Source organism: Rhea pennata, chromosome 5, assembly GCF_028389875.1.
Source record: "Rhea pennata isolate bPtePen1 chromosome 5, bPtePen1.pri, whole genome shotgun sequence".
Classification (NCBI taxonomy): domain Eukaryota; kingdom Metazoa; phylum Chordata; class Aves; order Rheiformes; family Rheidae; genus Rhea; species Rhea pennata.
The window spans coordinates 56,764,204-56,775,801 of record NC_084667.1 but is presented as its reverse complement, the minus strand read 5'-3'; the positions used below and the strand labels follow the sequence as shown (position 1 = coordinate 56,775,801).

General features: G+C 47.6%; 1 protein-coding gene across 1 annotated transcript; it reads right to left on the bottom strand.

The window, feature by feature from the left end:
* Positions 1-529: 529 nt before the first annotated feature.
* On the bottom strand, positions 530-10,931 carry LOC134141464 (extracellular tyrosine-protein kinase PKDCC-like; the record flags this gene model as incomplete). The annotated part of the gene is made up of 7 exons (XM_062577695.1): positions 530-2,972; positions 4,440-4,616; positions 6,214-6,318; positions 6,422-6,501; positions 7,671-7,942; positions 10,040-10,162; positions 10,584-10,931. Coding segments are annotated over 7 exons (1,209 nt in total), but the record flags the coding sequence as incomplete, so codon positions are not given.
* Positions 10,932-11,598: the final 667 nt, after the last annotated feature.

The following is an 11,598-nucleotide window of genomic DNA, read 5'->3' as shown; positions in this document are numbered from 1 at the left end:
TGTTTTCTCTCCCTAGAAATCCAGCATTGACCAGGCACCACTTGACTAGTGGTTGACTAGGATGTCATCTCAAATCATACTGAATCTGGCCGCAGGGAGGATGGGTGCATACACTTTTAACAACACATTTGTAGTGTCTTCTAAGTCTCTAGCACATGAACAGAATTGGACATAAACATATACCTGTGCCCCAACCAGTGGCTGTGAACAATTGTCTTTGCTATTCCTCATTTCACTGGTGCAAATGTCAGAATTTGCACCAAGAGAATGAACAAAGGACAAATCTTAGCAGCACACAGAGAGAGGCATTACACTGCTGGAGGCATGGAAGGTAGCTGGATGTAGACACGTGGCAGCTCCAACTCAGAGTAACAGATACCCAGTGGGACAGTGGTGTGTGTCATTAAACAACCTGATGAATGCACTGATGGGATCAGGGCTCTGAGAAGGTATCTTACATTTGCAGAGAGTGGACTAAATTTCCTACAAAAGCCATCTGGTATGGTGAAAGCAGATCAAGCAACTGGGATTCTTTGAAGCTTAAGTTCTCTTTTTATTAATATTTTTTATTATTGGTTAAGCACTGTGTGCTCAAAACTTTCCAAGACAGGATGATATGATCTCTGTTCACAGAATCCAACAACTCTAGGTCTGAGACTGGAACCTGATTTTATACAAACAACAGCGCTGTACCCTGCCCTATCTGCTGACGAGCTGGACCTGACTCTGATGTGCAGAAAATAAATAATACGATGAAAGTTTTACGGGAAAATCTTCAAGATGAAAGGAGTGTGTCATGACTAAAATACAGTGTTCGCAGAGCCTTGGCCTTCCCTTCTTACCAGCAGAGATTTTTAGGACGGGAAAATCTAACACAAATCAGAATCACTTTAACCTTTGAGTTTTCACAGTCTATCTCTTCCTCTCTGAAGCGACCCCAGGCTCGCCCTTCCATTGGGGGATATAGTTCTGATTTGTGTCTTGTAAGGTTGAGAGATGTGGAATAAACTGGTTACTGCTTGCTGACGTGAAGCTCCACATAGCAGATGGCTGAAGCCTTGCTCAGTGGGCTCAGTGCAAAAAAACAGAGGACCCCTGGCCAGGCCTTTCTTTCGACCTCCACAGGACCCAGGGTGAGGGAGAACTGTCTATGGCTGCCCATTCGCACAGCATTGCCTTCACAAAGCCTGCAGCAAAGCGGCCATCACGGTAAGAAGAGCCTTCTTGTTGTGCTAATGAGGAGTCCTCATTAATTGATATCCCTCTCAGGGTAGCTTAGCCTCAGTGCGAGCAGCAGGGTTTATACTGCATGAGAAAGCCCCCCTGCAATGGCATTGCTGTGGGTTAACAGAGCCCTAACGAGCTGAAAGGTGAGCACCTGCATTAGGAAACGCAGGACAGACTGCAAAAAGCAGAGCACAACCCAGGGCAAGAGCTCAGGCATCAGTCTGGGGGTACCCAGGCTGCTACAGAGACCTGTAAATACCCACACATGAGGCTCCAGCGAGTCAATGGCAATGTCCCAAGAGCAGTCATTTCTGCATAGAGGTGCAAGCTCAGAGGAAACCAGAACTGCATACACACAGGCTGCAGCATTGATCTCCTCAGCAGGGCTTTGCTAGGGACCTTCCCTTGCAGAGGAGTGAGGCTGGCATTGAGTAGGGCTTTTCTGAACGTGTTACAAAAAAGATAGCAAAAAACTCTACAACCAGTGTTTTCAGACACTCTTAGCAGTGGCACATTATGTTGCCATCTCTCACAGCCTGAAAATACAGTAACACCCACCTATTTTTCAGAGGCTACATCTATCTACAGTGAGCGAAGGGCAGATCCAAGAGATTCTTCAGACCAGACTTCTCTTCTATACCTGTGAGCCTGCAAGCACAGCCAGATAGTATTCTCCAGGATCTAAGAGCCCAAGGGACTTGGGCACATTCAGGCACTGCCAAGCAGCATGCCCTGAGGTCATCCTCAGCAGTAGGTAATGCTGCTAGGTGAGCAGAAGTGAAGAACACTTTTTTCATTTGGTTGCAATAAAGACATAGACGATTAAAAAACAACCAAAAAAGCTTTTCATACCATGCCTAGAAAAAACATAGTCATTCTTTACCATACAGAGTAACACTTTATACATAAATAATTTGAATGTCTCACTCTTTCATGGAAAGTAACAGAGAAAAACCTTCAAGGTTGATATGTGGGAGCTGGCATTACAAACCACATAGGTAAAACCCAAATCCTGCACACAAATGTTCTATATATGGTTCCAGAGTTGATCTGTACATACCTTCCTTCCCTGCCCTGGAAGGAACTGAACCAAAACCCTCCTTTGAAGACCTCTCCCATCATCATCCTCTGGTTATGGATATCAACCATGCAATCTCGGCCCTACCACTGAAATCTAGACCTTTACAGTTGCAATGTCATGAAATCCTTGTTGGTGGCTGCAGGAGGAGCCACTGCATTCTCCAAAGTGCATTATTCATTAGGCTTTCAGAGACTGCTGAATTAATTAGGCCTACTCCAGCCAGGTCACTTGCAATTATTTCTATTTCTTGGCTGTCAAGTTGGTAGCTGAAACAGCAAGGCTAGGTACTGCACATTCTAGTAACATTGGACTAAAATTTGGCGCCTTTATGAGGAACAACGGACTGCAGGAACAGATAAACAAGCTAGCAGGGTTGTGGAGAAGGGACCATCCCGCAATGAGAAATCTGAGCTTTGATCAAGGAGACAGCAGCATTTGACTCAATCTGAGCTGGCAAGATCACATCCTAAGGCATAATAAAAGATGTCATTCTTTTCAGTAGCTGAAATTCTCCCCAATGGTTTGTTCCTCCCAGGATTTTTTTATGTGATCTCATGTCTTTAAAGTCTTTCCTCTGAGGAAGTTGATCGTTTAATATAGACTACAGCATTAACATCCGGTACTAAATCAGTTGGACTGCTCTGAAATGAGGCGAGCGGGCGTCCTGGAAAGGAAATAAAAATGCAAGTTTAATAGAGGAGACCTCATGCTATTTCTTCCAAAAGACACAGGAATATAATACTTCCTCCAAGGAGGGTCATTCTGCCCTGCTGTACATGTGTTTTACACTGTCAGTGTACTCCAGACACTGACTGCGCTCAGTAAGCGTGTACAAGGAATGCAAAATCAGGCCCAAGAGGCTTTTACATCTTGCTTTGCTTTACACAGTTGCACTAAGAGGGACTGGCATGTTCCCACAGCTCTCATTAATCCAAACAGAAAAGTTGGGCAGTCAGTATTTCAGAGGCCTGCCACACACTTTCGTTATCTTCAGTTGCAAAGATTTACTGTAAAAACGAGAGGAAGAAAAACTGCAGCAAGAGAAACGTAACAGACTGCAGGCGCAGCGCTGGATGGCAAGCACAGCGTGGCACTGCAGAAAGGATGAGCCCTTCTACGCGGGCTCTTACTCTGCACCATTTTGCACAGTTTTAAGTGCAGTTCCTTCCGGTCATGCACTAAACACAGCATCTAGCATGCACCCTGTTAGGAGACCGAATGTGACACATCAAGCAGAACTCACACCATCCATCGCTAGTACGAAACTGGCTCTAAGAGATTTAGGTTGTATCAAAGCAAGCACTGTTATGTCAATAGTTAAACACATGCCAGTTCCACACAAACTCATGAAAGACTGTATTTTTGTTGTTTTAACAGAATTCGTCATGTGAGCTGACAAGGCACGACTCTTCAGCGCTGTCACTGAAAACTCTCATTTACCTCATTTAATGTTTTACTTTATGAGTAACAATTTAGCCCACAATTGAAGTGTCAGCTAAATGAGGTAATTCATAATACAATTCCGAAAACACGCTAGCTATAAAAGGCTATAATCAGAGCTAATTACAGGGACATTTGTGAAATCCATTGGTTTGGGGCTTTAGCTTTGATAAAGAGGATAACAGCTTACAAGTTCTTGTAATTCTTCCAGTTACAACAGTAATAACCACCTACTTTTACACAGCTGCTCTCATCTCACAAAACCCCACAGCTTTTTGAAAACTATATATACCACAGGAATTGTTTAACCTACACCAAAATGAAGCCATCTCCATGTGGAATAAGTAACTGTTTAACATGACATAGCAGTGCTGTGTAAAAATTTGAGAGAAAAATTCAGAAAAATATCATACGTTCTGGAAAGGCAGCAGAAATCCGCAGAAGGAGAGTGCATTTTTTCTCTTATGTGAGCACCTCTCTCCTTGCAAATACTCTTGACACCTGGATGGCCACCATGGCAGCCACCTGCCTTGAGAACAAGAAAGTCATCTCTTATATGACCTGTACACTCAAGGCACTATGAAGGAGGGCAGCAGTGTTATCCCCACTTACGAATGATGAAGCTGGGGGACCGTGTGGTCACTGGCTTCACGCTCCTGCTACAAGACCTTCAGTCCTGGCCCAAGCTCACCTGTCCATGTCCTCTGCTGAGTGACAATAAAACTCTGACATTGGGACTGGGAGTTGCAAATTGCAGCAGCTTCCTCGGCACCATGGACAGACAGCAGGCATCGCAGGTGGCTGTAGGAGGGCCAGCATTTATAGTCTTCTACTTCCACAGTTCGGAAGCCCTTCAGGGAGATGTATTCTGGGAACACAAAGACGATATTTAGAGAAACTAAGTGCACTTTCAATGACTAGTTACACCATAAACGTTACACTTTGCACTCCAGTGAAATTCTTCACTGAAATGAGATAGCGATAGGTTGAACTGATCTGCTTAAATGGAGTGAGCGAAGCTCCAAAAGTAGAAAGCTCCCAAGTCCTTACTTTTACTTCTCCTATCAAGCACTGGGCAGCAATTCCTCAACAGATGGAAACTTGAGAGATCTGCCTGCTCTCTCCTGCAGAGAATCAACATGGGATGAAGGGGCAGGGAGAGACTACGGGGGCGCATGAGAGGGCAGAGGCTACATCCGTAGGCTGCAATGAGGAGTGGCCTGTTCTAGCAGGGATCCAAAGGAGCCAACGTTGCAGCGGTGCCCTCAGCCCCGACAGCAGCACCAGCTCCCTGGGGAACTGCAGATCTGCCATGTAGCAGTACGGGGCACACGGTGACCCACACACTGTGGTGCCACCCACAGGAACAGGAGATTTAAGAGCCACAGTAGAGGAAAGGGAGGCTAAATCTTGTTCCAGCAGAACACAAAAGACTTGACAAGCCTGAGCAGGCAATGGGAAGGTTATTGCTCACTAAGAGTCTCTCCCCACCCTCCCACACCTCTGGGACGGTGATCACGTTAGCATGTTGCTATTGGGCCAACTGCTAAGTCAACAGGTAGGTATCATAGGAAAACACTGGCAATTCCTGTCAAAACTGCTGATCCTTCAGCACAAATGCCCTGCTATTTTTGTTCATAAATGTGCCAATTCCAGCTGCTCTGAGCACAAAGTGATTTCCTTCTTCAAGCTGCCATCACTCCTCCACCACCTCAAGGAAACACTCAGGAAAATGTAAGCCATAGTAACTGCTGGACTTTCCGAGCCTTTCCAGTTGGAAAGGATGATCAGCCACATCTCTACCATGGAATAGGTCCCATTTATACACAAGAACATGACTGATAAAGGCTCCTTTATCTACCCATACATCAAACAGAGGAATGGTCTTCAGAAAAAAAAGATACATAATAGGGCAGCAAGGCTCTAGCCACATTCAGCTGAGTCACTGCGTGACCCCCACACACCTTGTGCTCCTATAATAAACTGTGCTGACCAGCCAGAAGCCATCAAGTGAAACAGGGGAAGACTGTGTATCAACCTGAAAAATTGCTCTATTTGTCAAGAGAATAAGACGACACTGAAGAGAGAAGAAAACGAGAGACTCAAGTTTACTTCTCTGGTCTACTTGCTTAAGCTATAGCAAATACATCAATTCACTTAAAATACAGGCTGATGCCCGTTCTGAAAACGGTATTTAGAAGTAGTGCAAACATATGTTCATATGTATGCCAGACTGTCTGTACGGCATTTACTTTGCAAGACAATGTAATCATGCATAACTCCCATAAAGAAACAACAACAGACTGCTTAAATGAGGGAGGAAAGAAAGATACTTTGATGTTGAATTCTATTTCTTGTAACTACAGATTGTCTGAATGTAAGAGAAGTCAGAATTTGGCCAATTAGAAAGTTTCTTGCTCCCTTGGGAATTATTAGTATTACTTAAAGCATCTGAAATAATGTACCTTTTAAAAGAAGAGGTCTTTTCTGTAGATAGAGCCCAGACTTGTACAGATGTAAAACCTTTTCAAAAGCTTCCAGGGTTTCATTTATTCCATATCGTAAATCACCTACATTTAAAGAAAAAAAATGACAGGAGATGCGTAATTCCAGAAAAATACCATCTACAATCTTCTAATAAAAAAGCCTTCGTTTATGAATATTAGCCCGTACCTGTTGCATTCAGAATATCACTTAAAAAGGGCTGTAAAGGTGGAGGTGCAGAGTGTGGCAGAAGATAGGTGAAAAAATACCTGCAAAAATCCCACAGGCAGATTAGAATACAGTTGCTCAAATTCCTTAGTGATTAAGTTGTCTACATTTTCCTCTGGCTTGATTAGCCCCATGTGACTAGCAAGTCTACCTTGGTTCTTAAATTATGTTTGAACACTTCATTGGCATCTCACAGACCATTCTGCGGACTAATGTGGAAGCTTAGTCTTTACAGCACAGAGTGCAGCCAAGCACCACACTTCAGCTTTCAAAGCCTCGAGCAATGGAGCTTTCCCTCATTTGTACTCCTTGGACCCAGCTTTTGTGCACTAACCAATGGACTTGACATCAATAAAAAAGACCTATACAAAAGAAGACTCATGCAAGACCTTCTTCTTGCCCTGAAAAGGGTTCACAACCCGATTACCCATGGAAAGGTGGAATACTCTCTTATTTATTTTCTGAACCCTCCAGAAAACTCCTGTTTACAAGAGATAAATACATCATCGCACGGCTGTAACAGTCTATGCAGGGATTCACCCTTTAACAGCAAGTCCTGCCAACAAGGGCTCCCATAACAAGTCACTAAAACTGTATAAATATCCAGCTGCCAAGACTTCCACTTTCACCCGATCTGCCAAACATCAATGGTGAGTGGAAGTCATCACACTTTAAAGATTAGCTGGGGGCCTATGTGAAGTGATGCAGCAGCCTCAGCCTCTCGCCCATCATTTGGGTGTTTCATTACTGTTCCGTAGCTGCCCACAGTTTTGGCAGAGAGGCAGAGTTCAACGGTAAGGGTAGCTAGCCCGTTCCCAGCACCAGCGGGTCAGAGCCGATGCGCTTCAGCAGGCAGCCTGCACTGCCACCGCTCCCAGCAAACACAGCCGGTGGCTTTCAAATGACAGGGCTTTTAGTAGGTCTTGTTTGGCAAAAGGCAAATCCACAGGTGCAACCTCTGAAGCAAATTTCTCGAGGGCATTAGGGAAAGGGAGCAGTAGAAGAAGGATGCCTACATTCTCCCTAGACAACAACCAAACTATTTTCCTGCCTTACAGGGAAAATAAACTTGCTTCAAAGCAATCCTTAACTACCCTCTGACAGAGGTGAGGGGGAAACACTGCATGGAAGAAATGTGAGATACTACATGCTACCGGCATTCTGTGAGTTCAAACAAGCCAGATTTTCTTCCCTAGCTAATTGGACATACCGATATGCATTGAAAAGATTCTTCTTTTCATTCATCCCTTCACACTTCCCAGCTGTAGAGCATTTGAGAGGAAAGCTTCTCGTAGGGAAGTCCAGTGTGCAGTCATTATCTTCCTTGCATGACAGCTCCTCGGTGCTGGCGTCATCCAGGTCTGTCACTTTTAGATTTCCATCCACCATAACAAACTGCCTTGGCTGGAAATCCAAGAGGACTATTGAACCCAGGGGGGAATGTGCCAAGTAAAACAGCAGTTTCACAAGACTCAGGCAAATCTGAGAAAGAGAAGATGAATATGCATGGAAAAACAGATGAAAAACAGCTATTAAACTGGAAATAGAACAAAGGAGAGGGCATTCAATGAAATTAAAGGCAAAAAAGCATATAGTACTTAAAAGGTAATTATATGTATGCTACAAAATTTATTATCAACATTGCCACAGGATTTGACTGTGTAAGTAGTTTAGCAACATTTTTTTAAAAACATGTATGTACAAAAAAGAGATGTGCAGTTATACTAACTAGAGGAGAAAGCTATGAGAAAAACTATAGCAGCCTTCGTGTTTCAGGATCTGTACTGATTTGCTAGCTGAAATCAGAAGAATTTTTCCCCCTCTATTCTGGCATAGAATTAATACCTTCCCCTCCCTTCCCCCATGCTGCTCCATATAGACTGAGTCTCCATGGTCATTAATACCAGATTCATATGCTGCTGCATCACTCAGCTGTACAAATTTGGGCACAAAATCATATTTCTGAAAAACTAGCCAAAGTATGCAATGTATTTTATGCCAGCTTTCTGCTTTTGTGTCAACTTTCTGGCAGCAGGGAAAGGTCAGAGAATACCTGATCCAGCATAAAGCTTTGTAGGCAACTTTTGAACAAACTGCAGCTAAAAGAGTGCATTTACACTGACCCAGCACTTTAAGCAGCTATAGCATTTTTCATTCACTATTGGGAGTCCTAGGGTCAGATTAACTGCATCCTCAGCCAGGTGTGCCACAGTCAGATCTGCACTATGTCTCTCTGCCTCAGATAGCGATCTATGCAGGCACAAGCGTTTGCTCACTTGAAACCACTCACAGACTCCCTGGTATCTGATGCAGCTCATTACAGGGAAAATCCCATCCATTTAGATGCCCTAATCAGGAAACAGGGCTAGATAGGGTCAGTCTACTTTCTGTGTTAGTGCCTTGAGCTATTGAAAGATTATTAAAATTTTAATGCCACCATGAAATCCAGTAATATTGGTTTCTCAGCTCTGTAGAAGATGTCTACGTTTTTGAGAAGACGAAGTGCACAGAAACCTATGCAGAAGCCAGTATAAAACAGCTTGCTAGCAAGAGTGGAACTCCACAGGTCAGGAGAAATGATTCTGGAAGCTTTGACACTATTTTAACCTCACTAGTGAAGCAATCAAGTCGAAGTGAACCCAGCTTCACTTTCCGCAGCTCAGTGAGTCCAGCTGCCACACTCTTGCTCCGGCTTGGACAGCAAGGTTCATTTTCAACATTCAGCATGGCAAGGAATTTTATTTTGGGAATTTTGCTGTGATTTTATTTTACCCAAAACATTTTGTATTGACATTAAAGTACCCACACTTCTACTTGATGCTGTCCTTCCTCCCAGGAAGCAAACAAGTAGCATCAGCCCCCAACTGAGACCTTGAGGCAAAATTGTAATACATGCCATAACCAAAGCACCTGCCATGTCTTAAGTCCTTTATGCTCATGGCGAGCTTAAAAGTCTCTATGTGTAATGTTTAGGAGACAAGACAGATACCAGGAACAGGGATGTGATCCTATCACCTACAGCATGAAGAAAGCAATTTAGCAGTGTTTGTATTAGAGTAGTACCTAAAGGGCTAAGATCAGAAACATCACACAAACACACAGCAAGACAGGCTGCTCAGCTTGCTGCCTAGAAATAGGTAATACACAGGCAGCCAACAGCAGACACATAGCAAGGTTAGGTGGCTTTCCTGAGTCAGTCCCTGTCTGCTGATGCGTCTGGCCATGAAAGCCATTAGTCCCTCTGTGGAGGAGACAATCAACTAAAACTGTAGTATAATACCGTGTATTCACACCAGCACAACCCTGAGCAAGATTTTGCTGCCATTTCTTCCCAGCAAAATTCCTCTTTTAAGCCACGTTAGAGGAAAGAAATCTATCTGTGAAACTCTGGACTATGGCTATTTTTAATGCATTTTAAAAGGACCAAAAATAAAGTGATTTAAAGGTAATTTGCAGGAGCAAACAAGAGTGTCAGCATGACAATCCCTTTTGCCCCGGCAGTCATCATGGGCTCTTCACATCTACTCAGTTCGAGGTCTAAAAGCTACTGAGAAAACTCCCTTTGTTTTGTTTTCTTACTTTAAATCTCTCCTCCCAGGGGGTCTGCAGAAGCTGAATCATCTCCAGGGGGGATCCCAGCTCCAGCATAGCTGTGACCCTTACTTCAGGATCTCCGCTGTTATCATAGCATTGACCATGCAGCTGCGGAGAGAGCAGCAGCAGTCTCAGAGCAGTGCCAGCCAGGATGCAAGGAAGCGCGGGACGGCTTTCCAGGCAGCAAGGCGGACTGGGGGAGGCTGAATAAATACCGACAGACCGACTCAGCCCTCGGGAGTCAATTAGAGCCACGGGCACCACCGCGCGCGCTGTGCTCCCGGCAAGCCAAAGCCGGAGCGCCGGGGCCGGGCCGGGACCCGCCGCGCTCCCGCGTCGGGGCCCCGGGCGGCTGCGGCGGCGAGCGATGCAGGACGCGGCCTGGGGGAATTTCCCTATGAACGAGGCGCATCGCACGGCTGCAGCCCCGGCGCCGGCGCCCGCCGCGACACCCGCGCAACCCGCCGCCCGCGCGGGGCTCGCCGCCGCCCGACGGCGCCGGGCGCGCCCGGCCGCCGCCGCGCCGTACCTGCACGATGCCGGGGTGCCGCAGGCGCTGCAGCAGCGCCACCTCCTTGAGCAGCTTGTAGGCGGCCAGGCGGTAGCAGCCGGCGGGGGCCGCGTAGCGCTGCACGCACTGCCGCACCTCGCGGCCCGCGCCGTGCACCGACTTGAGGGCGAGCGCGCCGCCGCCCGCCAGCGCCGCCCGCAGCACCACCTTGCTGAAGCCCCAGCCCACCACGCTGGCGCCCGACACCCGCCGCAGGGCGTCGCAGCCCAGCGCGCCCGCCGCCGCCCCGCCGCCGCCCGCCGCCAAGCGCCGCACGTCGCGCCGCCGCTGCCGCAGCTCCTCCAGCAAGCCCGGCGGCAGCGGCGGGGCGCCCCGCCGCCGCCGCCCCTCACCGCCGCGGCCGGCCGGCAGCGCCAGCAGCGCCAGCAGCGCCAGCAGCGCCAGCAGCGCCGCGGCGCCCAGGCGGGCGGCCCGTCGCGCCCGCTCCGCCGGCTCCATGGGGAGCGGCGCTGCGCGCTGCGCGCTGCGGCCGCTCTGCCGCCGCGGGGCCAGGCGAGCGCCGCCCGCCCCGGCCCCCGCCCCGGCCCCGGCCCCGGCCCCGGCCCCGGCCCCGGCCCCCGCCCCCGCCGCGCCCCGCGGCCAAACCCGCCTCTTCCTCGCGAGCGGGCAGCACGGACGCACGGGGCAGCGGCGCCGCCGGGAGCGCGCATCGCCCGCCCGCCCCAGGCCCCTCCGGGCCCCGCTCCTGGCGGCTGCTGCTAGCCCCCCGCGGGGATCTCCCGCCCAGGCTTTTCCGAATGCGGCTAAAGGTGCTGGAAAACTGATTAAAAACCGTTAAGAACTGGGTGAGCGAATTCCCAGGCTTTTGAAAACTCTCAGGTTGAGTTTCAAAAAAAAGCAAATACTGGCACTTTCACTTGTTAGAAGGATAAACTGTATTGGATTGAAATAGCAACACGCTAGTTGAAGGGTGGAATTCTAATTGTTTCCAGGAAAAAAAAAAAGGCCAAAAAAGCTCAACTTCACCTGCCAA